This window comes from Dictyostelium discoideum (genome assembly GCF_000004695.1).
Source record: "Dictyostelium discoideum AX4 chromosome 2 chromosome, whole genome shotgun sequence".
Lineage (NCBI taxonomy): Eukaryota > Evosea > Eumycetozoa > Dictyosteliales > Dictyosteliaceae > Dictyostelium > Dictyostelium discoideum.
In genome coordinates this window covers 1,788,496-1,806,057 of record NC_007088.5, presented here as the reverse complement: position 1 = coordinate 1,806,057, position 17,562 = coordinate 1,788,496, and the positions used below count along the sequence as shown (strand labels likewise).

Genomic DNA, 17,562 nt, shown 5'->3' with positions numbered 1-17,562 from the left:
CCCTTCATCTAATTATAACCTCTTTATATGGTAAATATCTACACAATTTTTTTTTATATTGTTTTTATTATTATTATTTTATTTTTTTTTATATGCAATCTTTATACTTAATTTCGTTTTATGTGATATCACAATTTTTTTTTGATTAAAAAAAAAAAACAACTTTTTTATTTTTAATTATTTTTTTATAATGCTTCTATCAGTTTTAATTATTTACGTTTGTTGTGCGTGTGTGTGTATGTGTGTGTGTTTGTGTGTTTGTGTGTTTGCATTACTTAATGTAGATATTATAAAAATAAAAAAAATAAAAAAATAAAATTAATTTTGATTTTGTACTAATTCTTTTATTCCAATTAAATTAATTTAAAAATAATACACATAAAACATACAATATACTTATATTTAATTTAAATAACAATAGTAAAAAAATAGAATAAGGAAAAAAAAAAAAAAAAAAAAGAAAAAGAAAAAACAATAACTCCGGTAAAATCCATCACAATACAATTGTTTTTGCTTTATTTTTTAAAAATTCTCATCATTTTTTTCAAAAACTCTCTTTAGTGTTGTTATAGTAAAAAAAAAAAAGAAAAAGAAAAAAAAAGAAAAAAACCTATATAGAACAAGAAAAAAAAAAAAAAAATGGAAATTGGTACAAGTTCAACAACTAATAATATTGGTGTGGCACCAACAATACCACAAGATATTGTAAATAATAATAATCATAATAATAATAGTAGTAATAATAGTAGTAATAATAATAGTATATCATCATCACCAACTGATTCATCACAATTAATGAATGGGGAACAATCAACATCACCACCATCACCACCTATTGAAGAAGTTTTAGAGGAAGAACCAAGAAATTTATTGATTTCATTATTATCAGAATTAAAGATTGGTGTTGATTTATCAAGAGTACCATTACCAACCTTTATATTAGAACCAAGATCATTATTGGAGAAATTTACAGATAATATGATTCATGGTGAAATTTTATGTAATTTATCAAAATTAGAGTCACCAATGGATAGAATGCATTTAATTACAAAATGGTATTTATCTGCTTTTCATTATAGAAAGAAAGGTTTACAAAAACCTTATAATCCAATTGTATGTAGTATATATACATATAAATATATATTTATACATCCCTTTTTTTTTATACTTATATAAATTTATACTTTTTTTTTTTATTTTTATTTTTTTTTTTATTTTTTTTTTTTATTTTTAGTTAGGTGAAATTTTTAGAACTAGATGGGAATTTAAAGAAACAAATAGTAATTGTATAATGGTTGCAGAACAAATTTCACATCATCCACCAGTTTCATGTATTTATTTATCAAATAGAAAGGATGGATATACAATGACTGGTACAATTAATCCACGTTCGAAATTTTTAGGTAATTCAATGGCAGTGATAGTGGATGGTAGTAGTACATTAACATTATTAGGACTTCAAGAGGAATATGTTATTACCTTTCCTACAGCGGTGGCAAGAGGTATTATATTTGGTACATTGTTAACAGAGATTGTGGGCAATTCAACGATATCATGTAAACAAACCAATATAAAAGTTGAAATGGATTTTAAAGCAAAACCAATGTTTGGTGGTGAATATAATGTAGTTTGTGGTAAAATTAAAAAAGGTAATGAAACAACTCATACATTTAATGGAAAATGGGATAAAAAAGTTGAAATCACTTTATCATCGTCGTCATCATCATCAAAGAAAAAGAATGGATCTACAAATGATATTTTATGGGATTGTAATGATGCAGTTAAAACTCAAATGATAACGAGACAAATCTCTGAACAAGAAGAATTTGAATCTCAAAGATTATGGCAAAAAGTTTCACATGCAATCATAAAGAAAAATCAAAAAGATGCAACATTTGAAAAGAATAAATTAGAAGATGAACAAAGAAAAAGAGTAAAAGATAGAAAAGAAAATAATATAGAATGGGAACCAAGATTATTTAAAAAAGTTAATGATCAATGGATTTATAAATATCAAAAGTAAATATAAATATATTTTATATTAATTTTTAATTAATTTTTAATAATACTAATACTAATTTATAATTATTATTTTAGTCATACACTTTATGATCAAAATGAACCAAAAGAAATTGAAACTGATGGTATAATTCATTTTGAAGGTACATTAATTAAAAAAGAATCAAAACAAAATTTAGTTGAAAAATGTGGTGCAAGTGAAAATGAAATAATTGTTTAGAAAAAAAAAAAAATATCCAAAAACAAAACAAAACAATATACACAAATGTACACATAGCGCACTTCTTTTTTTTATATATATTTAGAACTTATTATTAATAGGAGATTTTTTTTTTAATTCAAAAAAAAAAAAAAAAAAAAAAAAAAAAACAAATAATAATAAAAAAAAAAAAAAAAATTTATTATGATTGTATATATATAATATACATATAGTCGAAATATAAAAATTAATAACAAACAAAACAAACAACCTTGTCTTATTTATTTTATTTAAATTTTTTTAATTTCATAATTTTTAGAAATTAAATTATTAATTGGATGTTCATATTGACTTGAAATATAAATAGTTTTAAGAGTTTTTGGAATTGATTCATTTGTTATTGGTTCATTTATATCATATAAATATAAATTTAAAACACTTGGTGGTATTAAATCACTTGTAATTTTAAATTGATAACCACTTCCAAAATGAAGTGATTCAACATTATTTGGTATTGATTCGTTTGGTATTAATGGTTCATTTAAATTACCAATATATAAATTTGAAATTTTAGTATTACTATTTGATGGTATTATACCTTTACTTAATTTAAATTTATAATTACCACTAATATGCAATAAATTAATATTATAATTATTATTATTATTATTATTATTATTATTATTATTATTATTATTATTATTATTATTATTTGGTATTATTGATTCATTTGGTATTAATGGTTGATTAATATCATAAATGTATAAATTTTTAAATCCAAATTTTAATAAATTTCCATTTTTTAAAATTTGATTAAATCCAGGCATTAAATGAATTGATTCAATTGATAAATTAAAATCATCATCATCATCATTTAAAAATAAAGGTTGTTTAATATCATACATATATAAATTTTTTAAATTTTTACATGATGATAAAATTTCGGTGGTAATTGGTTGATTAAACCCTTCATTTAAATAAAGTGATGTTATAGTTGGTGACAGTGAGTTTTTTATTAATGCTTTTTTAATATCACGTAAATAAAGTGTATTTACATTTGGTGGTATCAAATTTGGTAATATAGTTTCATTAAAACCATCACCAAAATATAATAATTTAATTGTATTTGGTATTGATCCAATATTTAATATATTATTACCAATATTATAAATATATAAATTTTTAAGTGATGATGTTGATGTTGATGATGATGTTAAAAATGATAGATTTTGATTAAACCCATCATATAAATATAATTTTTCAATTGAATTTGGTATTGAGTCATTTGATAATTCTTTTTTAATATTTCTTAAATATAAACATTCAACAGAGTTTGGAATTATACCTTTGGTAATTGGATGATTATATCCATCTCCAAATTCTAACCATAATATTGATTCACCAATTGATCCAATTGATAATGGTTGCTTTATATCTAATATAAATAATTCATTAATTGTGTCTGATATAAATCCTTCTTTAATCTCTTTATCAAATCCATCCATTAATAATAAACATTCGACTGTATCTGGTATTATTAAATTATCAATATCAATACCTTCTCCTAATGCTAAATTTTCAATATCATCAGGAATTTCCCATCCATCATAATAGATTGAAAATGTATGTTTATAATCTAAAGAAAAAAAAAAAAAAAAAATAATTAGTAATCTGATGGTATAAATAAAAAGTTTATAAATATATTATTTAATTCTTACATTGAAATGTTTTTGGTTCAATAGACATTTTACTTTACTACTTCAGTGTATACAAAAAAAAAGTCAAAAAAAAATAAAAAAAAAGTCAAAAAAAAAAAAAAAAAAAAAAAAAAATAAACTGATTAAAAAAACACAATAAAAGAACCTATTAAAAAAATTTAAAAAAAGATATTTTAAATTTTTATTTAAAATTATCAAAGATGAAATGAAAAATTAAAAAAATCAAAAACAACGCCAGTACCAACAACTACAACAACAGGACCATTAACAATAACTATAATGAATAATAATGATTAAAAAAAATATAGAATTACTTGAAATTTTTTTTAAAAATATGGAAACTATTTGGTTTATAAGGATATTTTAAAATATTTACATTATTCAAACTTTTGTTAGAAAATTGAAAATATTTTGGATTATATTTATTCCCATATAATTTCCAAAAATAAAACAAATAATAAATTTTTCAATTGAAGAAAGGTTAACAAAAATCAACAAATTTGGACTCACAGTTCTTATAAAGTAATAAATTATCTTTTAGAAAATCATCACCAACTATTTTTTTTAAAATTATTTGAAAATATTAGAATTAATAATAATATTGGTTTTGTAACCTAATTAGCATTTAATTTAGAATTTAAAATGTTAAATGTTAAAAAAAAATAAAAAAATAAAAAAATAATTTAAATAAATAAATAATAAACAATTTGGATTCATTTTATAAAAATACATAATAATAATAATTAGATAAAAAGAAATTTTTTAAAAAATGATTTAAAACTTTATTATACAATCAGGTTTTAAATTATTTATTAATAAATTGAGGATTTAAACTGGAATTGTACTATCACCAGTTGCTGAGTAAATTTCATCTAAAACTGGGATATTACTGTCACCAGTTGCTGAGAAAATTTCAGATTTAACTGGAATTGTAGTTCCGCTACCACTGCTACCTGTACCTGTAATAGCTGCCATGACTGGAATGGTTGAACCACTACCACTGCTACCTGTACCTGTGATAGCTGCTTGAACGTCATTATCACCACTTACGCCCCCGCTACCTGTGATAGCTGCATTTACATCACCATTGTCTTTAACATCAACAACGCTACCACTACCACTACCACTTACACCTCCACTACCTGTGATGGCTGCTTGAACATCTTCTAAAACTGGGATAGTGCTATCACCAGTTGCTGAGAAAACTTCTGATTTAACTGGAATTGTAGTTCCACTACCACTGCTACCTGTACCTGTAATAGCTGCCATGACTGGAATGGTTGAACCACTACCACTTACACCTCCACTACCTGTGATAGCTGCATTTACGTCACCATTGTCTTTAACATCAACAACACTACCTCTACCACTGCCGCTTACACCTCCACTACCTGTAATAGCTGCTTTAACAACATCATCACTACCACTTACACCTCCACTACCTGTGATAGCTGCTTTTACATCGTTATCACCACTTACGCCTCCACTACCTGTGATAGCTGCTTTTACATCGCCATTGTCTTTAACATCAACAACACTACCACTACCGCTGCCACTTACACCTCCACTACCTGTAATAGCGGCACCAACATTGTCATCACCATTAACTGATGTGCTAATACCACATTGGTTCCAACCATTACATTTTCCTTTGTTCCATGCATCCCAATGATTATAACCAAATTCAGTATAAACCATTTCAGCAACATTGTGCATTAATTTCTGGTTTATATAAATCCTTTGGACTTTTACATATTGAACTACATAATGAATGACAGAAATCTTTTCTTACATTCCTACATATAAAAATAAAAAAAAAAAAAAAAATAAAAAAAAAAAAAAAAAAAAAAAAAAATGATTAAAAAAAAATGATTAAAAAAAAATGATTAAAAAAAAATGATTAAAAAAAAATGATTAAAAAAAAAATAAAAAAAAAAAAAAAAAATTAAAAACAAAAAAATAAAAATAGAAATGAAAGTATTATAATATAAATAAAATTTAAATTAAAATAAAATAAAAAAAAAATAAAAAAAGTTAGTTAATGCTTTTTTTTTTATCAGGTTAATTTAATTTATTTATTCATACATACCACAAACCAATGGAATTTTTAGTATTTGAAATTGAATTCCATCCACTAGAATGGAAGGAAAGACAAATCATATTATCGGCAACTGATTCTGGAAAATATTCATGTGATAATTTTTTCATTTGATCACATGAATAGTGATCTCCTGCAACTAAAGAAACTCCAACTAAAGATAATAATCCAACAGAAGATAATTTGGTCATTTTTTTTTCTTCTTTTTTTTTTTTTGTTCTTCTTGAATGAAAAGAAAAAAAGAAAAAAAAAAAGAAGGAAAGAATTAATAGATAAAAAAAATGGTATTAACAAAAAAAAATAAAAAAATAAAAAAATAAAATTTTAATAATAGAATCACTGGAAAATCTTTTTTAATATTTTTTTCTTATGGAACTGTTTCATTATGCAAAGATTTTTTTCAAAAAAAAACACTACAATACCCACTTTTGAATTGTTGAATGGTTTCAATTAATTTTTTTTTTTTTTAATTAATTTTTATTTAATTTCGTTTAAATTGAACTGTTTTTAAAAAAAATCTTTGAAAATTTTCTTCACTTTTCAGATATTTTTTTTTTTTTTTTTTTGCTGGTATCAAACTGGAAATTTCTTTTCAAATTTTTCACTCTATTTTTAAAACTAATCAACAATTTTTTTTTTTATTTTTTTTTTTTATTTATTTATTTATTTAGAGGCATCTTTTGATATTATTTATAATTTTTTTGCCAAAATAATTGAAAATTATTTGTATAAGTATTAGAAAAAGCACAATGAATTTTTAATATTTTTCCAACAAAGACAATCCTTTGTATTAATAATATTATTATTATTAATAATCATTTTGAATAAGGGTAATATTATTATTTTATAAAATAAAAAAAAATTTTGAATTCAAAAAACAAAAAAAGTTAACTATTTATTTATTTTAAAATAGATTAAAAAATTTAAAAAGAAATTTCTTTAGTAAAGTTGAAATTTTGTAATTTTTGCATTGTAATAATATTAAAACCAAACTCTTTATTTAAAGTGCAATTACTAAAAATCTAAAAGATTTAATTAATTTAGTTATTTATTTATTTATTTATTTATTTATTTATTTATTTATTTATTTATTTATTTATTTATTTATTTATTTATTTATTTATTTATTTATTTATTTATTTATTTATTATTTATTTATTTTGTGAAAGATAAATAAATAAATAAATAAATAAATAATTGTGAGTAATAATTTTTTTTTTTTTAAAAAATGTTATGTTCAGCCCAACTATTAATAAAATATAAAAAAAAAAAAAAATTTTTATTTTAACCGAAAAATGCCGATTTTTTGTTTTTTATTGCAAGACCGAGCCAAAGATTTTTTTTTTTTCTTTTTTTTTTTTTTTTTTTTTTTTTTTTTCACCTTATTGACTTGACAATCTTATACAATATTGACTCAAAGGTGAAACCCATCACCTTTGCAATGGTTATAGTCTAGTGTCTTATTTTCTTTTTTTTTCTTTGATACCAGACATAATGTATGTAAACCTATGTGCACATCATCATTTTACACTAAAAATAAAAAAAAAAATAAAAAAAAAATAAGCATTTTTTTTTTTTTTTTTTTTTTTTTCTTTTTTTTTTTTTCTTATTCTCTCTTTTGACAATAAACCACAAACCCTTTCTGTTTCAGAAAAAATAAAAAATTTTTTAAAAAAAAAAAAACACCTTATATTAATCTGTTTTTTTTTTATTAAATATTTTTTTTTTTAAAAAACAACAAATATATAGATAAAAATAATATCAAGCAAATGGAGGATAGTGATAAAGAAAATACATTATTGCTACCAAATAATAAATATCGAAATCAAAATTTTATAAGAAATCAAGATGAAGATGAAAATGAAAATGAAAATAATGATAACTTAGAAAATGATAATAATAAAAGAAATTATATTAGTATAAATAACTATGAACCATATAAAGAAATTGATAATAATAATAATAAAAATAATAATAATAATAATATTATCAACAATAATAATAAAATTAACTTTTATAATAATTTAATACCGAGAATTAAAAGTTATTTTCAAGAAATCAAACCATTTTTAAAATATTGTTCATTCTCATTTTTATTTTCATTCGACCCTTCAGAACCATATTTAGTTGATTATTTTACAAATGTTTTAGGAATTAATCAAACAATTGTATGTGTACTTTTTTTTTTTTTTTTTTTTTTTAAAATTTTATTTATATAGTATTTTTAACAACTTTTATTATAGGTTTACCAAGAAATCTATCCATATTGGACCTACTCATACTTTGTATTTTTATTAATATTTGGAATTTTAGGTGAAATTATTGGTTATAAAGTATGTTTCTTTTTTAATTTTATAGATACATATTCATAGATTTATAAATCTAACTTTTTTTTTTTTTTTTTTTTTCTTTCAAATCTATATTAGGTTATAATAATTATTGGAATGGTTGCGAAAATATTAACGATTGGTGTATTATTAAGTACAAATAATATAATATGGATGATATTAGAACAAATTACAGAAGGATTATCGTATAGTGCTTATACAGTATTCTTGGCATATATTTATTTTAGTTTAGATACGAGTGAATACCAAAAAATGGCATGTCGTGTAAATGCAGGTTATTTAGTTGGTATTGTATCGTCAGGTCTTTTAGGACAATTATTGGTTGAACAAAGATTACCATTGGTTTATTTATTAAGTATTGCATGTGGTACGAACATTCTTGCATTAATATTAGCATTAGGTTTCTCAAATTATAAAATTGATCAAAAATTTTCACTAAAAGAAGTGATTAGTGATTTATTTGGTACTTTTAAAAATGCTGATATTGTTAGATGGTATATTTGGAGTGGTATTGCAATTTCAATTCATCAAATAGTTATAACTTGTAAATATTATTATGTAAAATTATATTAAAAATATTTATTTATTATACTAATTATTTATATATATAAAATTTTATATAGATTGGCAAAATTTATTTTTACAAGTAAATGATGAACAAAGTTGGAATGGTTATATATCTGCAAGTGCATATTTCTTTGCGTCATTTTTTGCAATTATACCTTCAAAATTGGGTAATAAAATTGTAAGTAATTTAAATAAATTCACCCCCACCCGGGTGGGGTGTTTCGTTGGATTTTTTTCATTTTTTTTTTTTTTTTTTTTTTTATAATGTGAAAAATTTATTTAAACACTTTTATTAATTTTTTATTTTTTATTTATTTTTTAAAAAAAAAAGAATAATATTCAAGGTATTATTTTAGTTTTATTTGGATTATTAGGTGGTGGATTATTGGTTTTGATGGGATTTGGTGGAAGTACAGTTGTTAGTGCATTAAGTTTTATAATTTATAATTGTTGTTTTGAATTTGTTTCACCAATTGTAAATGTTCAAATTGCAAAGAAATTATCAAGTAGAATTGGTGTATTATTTTCATTTAATATTATGGTAGCATTAACAATACAAGTATTGGTTCAATCTGCTGTTGGTAAACAATTTTTAAATTTAGATATTAAAACTCAATTCTATTATTATGGTGCGTGTTTATTCTTTCTCTCATTTGGATTTGCAATTTTATTTGGTTTTTTATTTTTAAAGAAAAAAATTAATTCAAATTCAAATTCAAATTCAAATGTTGATGTCTTAATTGTAAATCATAATACTCAAAATCAAAATAGTGAAGAGAAAAAGAAGAAAAAAGAATTATATTACAATGCCAATATTATTGATTTCGAAAATAATAATAATAATAATAATAATAATAATAATAATAATAATAATAATAATAATAATAATAATAATAATAATAATAATAATAATAATAATAATGTTGGTATTGGCGGTAATGATAATTTTAAATAATAAAAAAATATTTTAAATATCCAAAGTTTGTTAATAAATTAATAAAAAAAATTAAAAAAAAAAAATTAAAAAAAAAATTAAAATTAAAATTAAAAAATTTAATAAAGAAAAAAAAAATTAAAAAAAAAAAAATTAATGTTTTATTTATTGGATTCCAGATATAGATATGTATTGTCTATATAGAAATGAAATGATTTATGTGAGTGTGTGTGCGCGTGAGTGGATAAATAAATTTATATATGCAGTATATGTATATATATATATATATTGTAAATAAAATATATTTTTAAGAAGAGGTTTGTGTTGGTATTTTAAGTATGATGCCTTTCTTTTTTTTTAAGGTGATCATTGTTAATTCACTCGTTACATATTTTTTTTTTTTTTTTTTTTTTTTTTGGATTATTAAGACATATTTTTATTTTTTTATCCAATTTTTTTTATTTATTTATTTAATTATATATTTATTTATTTATTTATTTAATTATTTAATTATTTAATTATTTAATTATTTTTTTAATTATTTAATTATTTAATTATTTAATTATTTAATTATTTAATTATTTAATTATTTATTTATTACTTTTATTTTTATTTTTTAATTTTTTTATTATTTTTTATTTTTATTTTTTTATTTTATTTTTATTTTTTTATTTTCCAAAAAAAACAATAATAATTATTTATTATAATAAATATTATCTCAAATTTAAAAAAAAAAAAAAAAAAAATAAAATAATAATAATAATATTCAAAATAAAAAGTGATTGAGATTGTAAATTTTCGAAATTAATTTTTTAAAAAAGATTTTTTTTTTATGAGTTGGAGCATGCAAAAATAAATTTTAAAAACCCCAAAAAAAAAAAAAAAAACATTAAACAGTAAAAAAAAAAAAAAACAATAAACAATAATAAAAAAAATATATATTTAAATCAATAAATAAAAATAACAACAATAATAATAATAATAATAATAATAATAATAGACCAAAAAATTTTTTTAAAAAATAAAAAACAATTAATTAATTAAAGACAAACAAATATAAAATTTGATTAAAAAAAAAAAAAAAAAAAAAATAATAAAAAAATAAAAAGTTAAACCAAAAAATTCGTTTTTTTTTTTTTTTATTAAAAATTTATTTTTTTTAATTTTTTATTTTTTTTCAATCAATTTTTTTTTTTTTGATTGACCCAAACAAAACAACACACACATTCCATTTCTTTCTTTTTTTTTATTTTTTTTTTTTATTATTTTTTTTTTTTTTTTATATATATGTAATACACAATAAATTTTTTTTTTTTTTTTTTACCCCAAAACTAAAAAATCAAAATTTTATAAACTGCCATATAATCACACAAACACAAACACACATACACACAATTAAAAAATAAAAAAAATAAAAAATAAAATAAAAAAAAACTAAATATATTTATATTTTAAATAAAAAATAAAATTTTTTTTTTCTTTAAAAAATAAACCACAAAAATATCACATTATTATAATATTATTTATTTATTTATTTATTTATTTTCCCCAATATCAATTTTATACATAACAAATAAATCACGCACATAAATCATCATATAAATTACTTCATAAAAAAAATAAAAAAAAAACAAAAAAATAAAAAAATAAAAAATGAGCGATTCACAAACAACTCATGATAATAATAATAAAGAAGTTGAACCAAATGAACCAATTACTATAGTAATTAGTAATAATGGGGCAGATAAGAGTTTACCACCAATTTCACAAAAACCTCAATTGTTTTTAAATAACAACAACAACAATGATGAAGACAGTAATACCAATACCAACACTACAACTACACCAAGAAGTGATACACATGATTTACCAACGATTAACAACAACAACAACAATAATAATAATGGTATAACGGATGAGGAAGAAACATCACCAATCGGATCATACCCAACTAGTTGGATGGAGTTAAAAAGTAAAATGAGTCAAGTTGATAACTCTGATTTAAAACGTGGTAGTATTTTAATTGAACATTTATCAGAATATAATAAAATAGCTTCATCACAAGTTTTACATGAAGAAATTATACAACCAACTAATAATAATAATAATAATAATAATAATAATAATAATAATAATAATAATAATAATAATAATAATAATAATAATAATAATAATAATAATAATAATAATAATAATAATAATAAACAGCAAATGACAAATATAAATATAAATACAAATACAATACCACTTTCAACAAGAATACCACCTCCACCACCAACAGTGAAAACAACTACAATAAATATTAATAATAATACACCAGCCGCTACAACCACAACTACTACTACAACTACAACACCAACACCAACACCAATACCAACACCAACACCAACAACAAATATAACAACAACATCATTAACACAAGCAAATTTAGATTCAATTATTTTATCTGGTATACAATTATTTAATGAAAAACCTAAAAAAGGTATTGAATACTTCTTTCAACATAAATTATTAGAGAAAACACCTCCTTCAGTTTCAGAATTTTTACATGAATGTCCACTATTAGATAAAAAATCAATTGGTGATTATTTAGGTGATGCGTAAGTTGTTTGTTTTTTTTAAATAATAATAATAATAATAATATATACTAATTTTTTATTATTTTTTTTTTTTTTTTTTTTATTAGTGAACCATTTTGTATATTAGTATTAGAATCATTAATTTCAAGATTTAATTTTAAAGATTTAGATTTTGATATGAGTTTAAGACAATTATTGTATTCATTTAGATTACCAGGAGAAGCACAAAAGATTGATAGAGTTGTACAAAGATTTGCAAATCAATATCATAAGGATAATAAGGAGGGAGGATTTATAGAGGATCCAGATACAGTGTATACATTAGCATTTGCAATCATTTTATTAAATACCGATTTACACAATGCAAATGTAAAACCAACGATGACCAAAGCGAAATTTGTTAAATCATTATCGAAAATCAACAGTGGCAAAGATTTACCATCAGAGTTTTTAGAGGATATGTTTGATAGAATACTGGTTGACGAGATTAAATTGAACCCTTCGAGCACTCTATTTCCATACGCTGTGAAAAAGGGTTGGCTAAATATTAGGGTAAAAGGAAAGGTAACCGATAAATGGAGTAGAAAGTGGTGTGTACTCTCTGATGGCACATTATACTTTTTCAGAAAACCAACCGATCCTTCACCAGTGCGTTATCTCAGACCAGACACGGTCATCACTTCAAAGAAGGAGATCAAGGGCAGAAAGAACTGCTTCATGTTGAACCATTCCTCTCCACCCATCACTTTGGAATCCTTGATAAAGTCAACTCAAAAGAATAAATCTCAAATGTTTAATCCACAGTCGTTACTACAGCAATTGGCTTTGTTTGGCAAGGAGAAGGAGAAGAAAGTCTATTTTTGGGACTCGGCAGTCGAGAAATTCTATGGCGAGCAGCAACAGCCCCAATTGGACATTCAAGACATTCTAGACACTGATTCCGTAAGTTCGATCGATACTCTCTCTGAAACTTCCTCAACTACAAACTATTTCGATGATGAATATCTTTCACCTCCAACCTCTTCCTCTGTCTCTACAAATAGTTCAACCAATAGTACCACCTCACCAACACTATTCGATCAACAATCTTTTGATCAAAATAAAAAAGGTTTCTTACGTTCAAAGAATGGTCAAATAGTTGAGTGTGAAGGTAAAATGTATAAAAATGGTACTCAAACCCTATCAAGACCACCACCAAATAAAAATACAGTTCATTATAATCCAAATTTTAATACAATTCATCCTATACCACAATCTGGTTCAAGTACAAATAGTTATAATAATAATAATAATAATAATAACAATAATAATAATAATAATAATAATAATAATAATAATACAAATTCAAATGCAAATACAACAACTACTACCACTACAACTACTACTACAACAACCACCAATACTGGTAATTCTAATAATACCTCTGCTGTAAATCATTCATTAACTCAACCAAGACCAAATTATTTTAAAACTGTTTCTTCTTCATCTTTAATTCGCTCATCAAGTATTTCTACATTTTCAACACCACCTTCTTCACCAAATAATAACAATAACAACAACAATAACAATAACAATAATAATAATGTACCATCATCATCTTTAACTTCATCAAATACATCTGTAGCATCAAATAATCAACAACATAATCATTCACCAGCTGGTCCTGCAAATTCATCATCATCTTCTTCAACACCAGTACTTTCATCAACAACTTCATCTTCATCATCATCTTCATCATCGTCATCTCGTTCAAATACACCAGTTTCACATGAACAAAATAATAATAAATCCGAATACGACAAAAACTATGAAAAGAATTTAAATGCCTTTATGAAACTTCAAGAGAAAATGATTAAAGCATCTAAAAACACAAACACTTGTATTTTAAATACTGATACTAAAAGAGAAATGGATTCTTGGATAAGATTAATTTTACATCAATTCAGTAAAAAATAAATAAATAAAAAACCATAGTAATAATAAATAAATAAAGCTATAGTAATAATAATTAAATAATAATAATAATAATAATAATAATAATAATAATAATAATAATAATAATAATAATAATAATAATAATAATAATAATAATAATAATAATAACAATAATAAATAAATAATAAACAATAATACACATCACATCATTCTTTCACCATTAATATTTCTCAAAAAAAAATAAAACAAATAAAAAAAAAAAAAAAGAATAAAAAAAAATAAAAAAAAATAAAAATAAATGTAAATTATTCTCTCTCTTTATTTTGAAAAACTATTTATCTTTTTTTTTATTTTTATTTTTACTCTTTTTTATGGAAAATATCCCTTTTTTTTTTAAATCCAAATTAAAAAAAAAAAACAAAAAAAAATATCTCAAGAAAAATCAAAGAGTTAATTTTAGCAATGATATCTGGTTAAATTCCAAAATTAAAAAAATATTTTCCTGGTAAATTTTAAAAAAGTTGGATTTTAGGCGAAAAAAAAAAAAAAAAAAAAAAAAAAAAATGGTCTCAAAAAATAAAAAAAAAAAATGGTCACATCATTTTTTAAACAACACTTATTTAATAATTTATCAAAGGCAACTTTTAAAAAAAATAAAATAAAGTAAATAAGTAAGTAAATCTCAAAGAATGAAAAAATAAATATCAATTTTAATTGTTTTTTTTTTTTTTTTTTTTATTTTATTTTATTTTTTTTTTTTTTTTTTTTTTTTAATTTCAATTTTTTTTTTTTTTAATTTTTTTTTTTTTTTTGTTTTCTTCACACACAAAGCTTATCTTTTTTTCATTCTTTTGTACATAATTTAGTAATAATAATAATAAAAATAATTCACACCCTTTTTAGATATTAGAAACCTTTTTTTTTTTTTTTTTTTTTTTTTTTTTAATAATTAGATAAATATATAGAATTTATAAATATATTTATATATACGATATACATAAAAAAATAATTAATATAAAACACTTTTTTTTTTTTTTTTTTTTTTGTAAATAAATTAAAATTAATATTAACTTAGTAAATAAATAAAATTTTTTTTTAATGTGGTATCCTGGGGATGAAGATGAAGAATTCACTTCAATAATTGAAAATATAGAGAAAAAAGAAACCCAAGAAATTAAAATTAAAACTGAAAAACTAAGACAAGCATCTTTAAATCAATTACCAATAGAACAATCTGAAGGAGTTGGTGGTGGAGAATTAAGTGAATATAATAATAATACTACTAATAATAATACACCAACAAATACAACAACAACAACAAATACAAATACAACAACAATGAATAATAGTAATAATAATAATGAAAGAATATTATCAACATCTAATGGATTTGATATTAGATTACCACCAAATTCTATAGAACAACCATCTCCTTCATTTATATCATCTAGTCAAGATGGTGTATTAACTGTAGATCCATTAGCTGTTGATGGTGAAAAAGGCAATAAAGAATCACAATCACCTCCAAATGGTGATAATCAGATTTTAAATAATAATAATATGTTCTTTAAAGATATTACAAGTTTACCTTCAACTGACAATAAGAGTAGTACTAATACTAATAATAATAATAATGAAAACCCATTAAAGCAAACAATTTCATCTTCACCATCAAAATCAACAACAACTACAACTACATCCACATCCACAACTACAACACCATCATTATCATCTTTATCTTCAAATAATAATAATAATAGTAATAGTAATAATAATTATATTAACCATAGTTCAATATCAACAGTATCAGAAGGTTTAGAGAATTTAAATTTAAAATCTGGTATTAAGAAAATTGATAGTGAAACTGAGAAATACATTGAAGAGGGTAAACAGGTATTTGTAAACTTTTTAAAAGGACATACATGTTATGATGTTATACCAATTAGTGGTAAGGTTGTGGTATTGGATACAAAGTTGGCAGTGAAATCGGCATTCTATGCATTGGAAGAGAATGGCATTAAATCAGCACCACTTTGGAATTCGGAACAACATGATTTCACAGGTATGATCACTGTGTCGGATTTCATAGATATCTTACTTTACTATTATAAAAAACCAAAATCAAATAATATATTTCAAGATATGGGTATACATAGAATCGAGACTTTTTGGAGAGAAATCTCTGTTGAACGTCCTTCCTCATTGATTTCAACTGAACCTGAAACTAACCTATACGATGCAGCTTCATTATTACTTTGTTATAAAATTCACAGATTACCAGTTGTAGATAAAAAAGATACAAATTCAATTTTACATATTTTAACTCATTCAAGAATTTTAGCATTTATGATGAAAAGTGTAAGATACTAGTATAAATATTTCTTTATATATTAATATCTATATTTGTATGTATCAATATATTAACCTATTGGTATCAACAATAACAATAATAATAATAATTTAATACCAATAATAATAATAATAGTTCCCACAATTACCAGAAAAATTATTATCAATACCTATTGGATCATTAGGAATTGGTACATTTGCTACCGTTGTAACAGTTATGACTCATACACCATTGGTTGAAGTTTTAGAATTATTATCAGAAAAAAAAATATCTGCTGTACCAATTATTGATAGTGAAACTTCAAAAATTGTTGATGTTTATTCAAAGAGTGATGTTACTGTGAGTTTAATATATTTTTTTAAAAAAAAAAAAAAAATAAAAGATCTTTTATTAACCATTATAAATAATAATAATAATAATAATAATAATAATAATAATAATAATAATAATAATAATAATAATAATAATAATAATAATATTTTAGTTAATGTCAAAACAAGGTATATTATCACCATCAGATTTAAATTTACCAGTTCATCAAGTTTTATCAACATTTACAAAACTGTGGCAAAGACCTGAACAAATTTATACTTGCACTAGATTTGATAAATTGGGTGATGTAATTGAAAGATGTATAAAGAAAAGAGTTCATCGTTTAGTTTGTATTGATTCTAGTAAAAAGGTTGAAGGAATTTTATCATTAAGTGATATCTTAAATTATCTATTAAATGATGTAAAATCTATTAATCATTAATATTACAATTTTAAATCTAAATGAAAAAATAAAAAAAAAAACACAATCGACTTCATTTAGA

General features: G+C 21.5%; 6 protein-coding genes across 6 annotated transcripts; 4 read left to right on the top strand and 2 right to left on the bottom strand.

The window, feature by feature from the left end:
- Positions 1–639: 639 nt before the first annotated feature.
- On the top strand, positions 640–2,239 carry osbD (oxysterol binding family protein, member 4; the record flags this gene model as incomplete). The annotated part of the gene is made up of 3 exons (XM_640017.1): positions 640–1,113; positions 1,235–2,019; positions 2,098–2,239. 3 exons carry the CDS (start codon positions 640–642, stop codon positions 2,237–2,239), a joined length of 1,401 nt encoding a protein of 466 aa, XP_645109.1.
- A 269-nt stretch (positions 2,240–2,508) lies between these two features.
- On the bottom strand, positions 2,509–3,964 carry DDB_G0272496 (hypothetical protein; the record flags this gene model as incomplete). The annotated part of the gene is made up of 2 exons (XM_640016.1): positions 2,509–3,854; positions 3,937–3,964. 2 exons carry the CDS (start codon positions 3,962–3,964, stop codon positions 2,509–2,511), a joined length of 1,374 nt encoding a protein of 457 aa, XP_645108.1.
- Positions 3,965–4,764: 800 nt separating this feature from the next.
- DDB_G0272494 (hypothetical protein) lies at positions 4,765–6,225 on the bottom strand (the record flags this gene model as incomplete). Its single annotated transcript, XM_640015.1, has 2 exons — positions 4,765–5,658; positions 6,022–6,225. The coding sequence occupies 2 exons, from the start codon at positions 6,223–6,225 to the stop codon at positions 4,765–4,767; spliced, it is 1,098 nt and encodes a 365-aa protein (XP_645107.1).
- A 1,578-nt stretch (positions 6,226–7,803) lies between these two features.
- On the top strand, positions 7,804–9,904 carry DDB_G0272544 (reduced folate carrier family protein; the record flags this gene model as incomplete). The annotated part of the gene is made up of 5 exons (XM_640014.2): positions 7,804–8,202; positions 8,278–8,367; positions 8,461–8,926; positions 9,006–9,127; positions 9,281–9,904. The coding sequence occupies 5 exons, from the start codon at positions 7,804–7,806 to the stop codon at positions 9,902–9,904; spliced, it is 1,701 nt and encodes a 566-aa protein (XP_645106.2).
- Positions 9,905–11,536: 1,632 nt separating this feature from the next.
- On the top strand, positions 11,537–14,418 carry DDB_G0272486 (Arf guanyl-nucleotide exchange factor; the record flags this gene model as incomplete). The annotated part of the gene is made up of 2 exons (XM_640013.1): positions 11,537–12,483; positions 12,570–14,418. 2 exons carry the CDS (start codon positions 11,537–11,539, stop codon positions 14,416–14,418), a joined length of 2,796 nt encoding a protein of 931 aa, XP_645105.1.
- Positions 14,419–15,495: 1,077 nt separating this feature from the next.
- Positions 15,496–17,501, top strand: prkag (CBS domain-containing protein; the record flags this gene model as incomplete). The annotated part of the gene is made up of 3 exons (XM_640012.1): positions 15,496–16,755; positions 16,883–17,086; positions 17,232–17,501. The coding sequence occupies 3 exons, from the start codon at positions 15,496–15,498 to the stop codon at positions 17,499–17,501; spliced, it is 1,734 nt and encodes a 577-aa protein (XP_645104.1).
- Between the last annotated feature and the right edge of the window lie 61 nt (positions 17,502–17,562).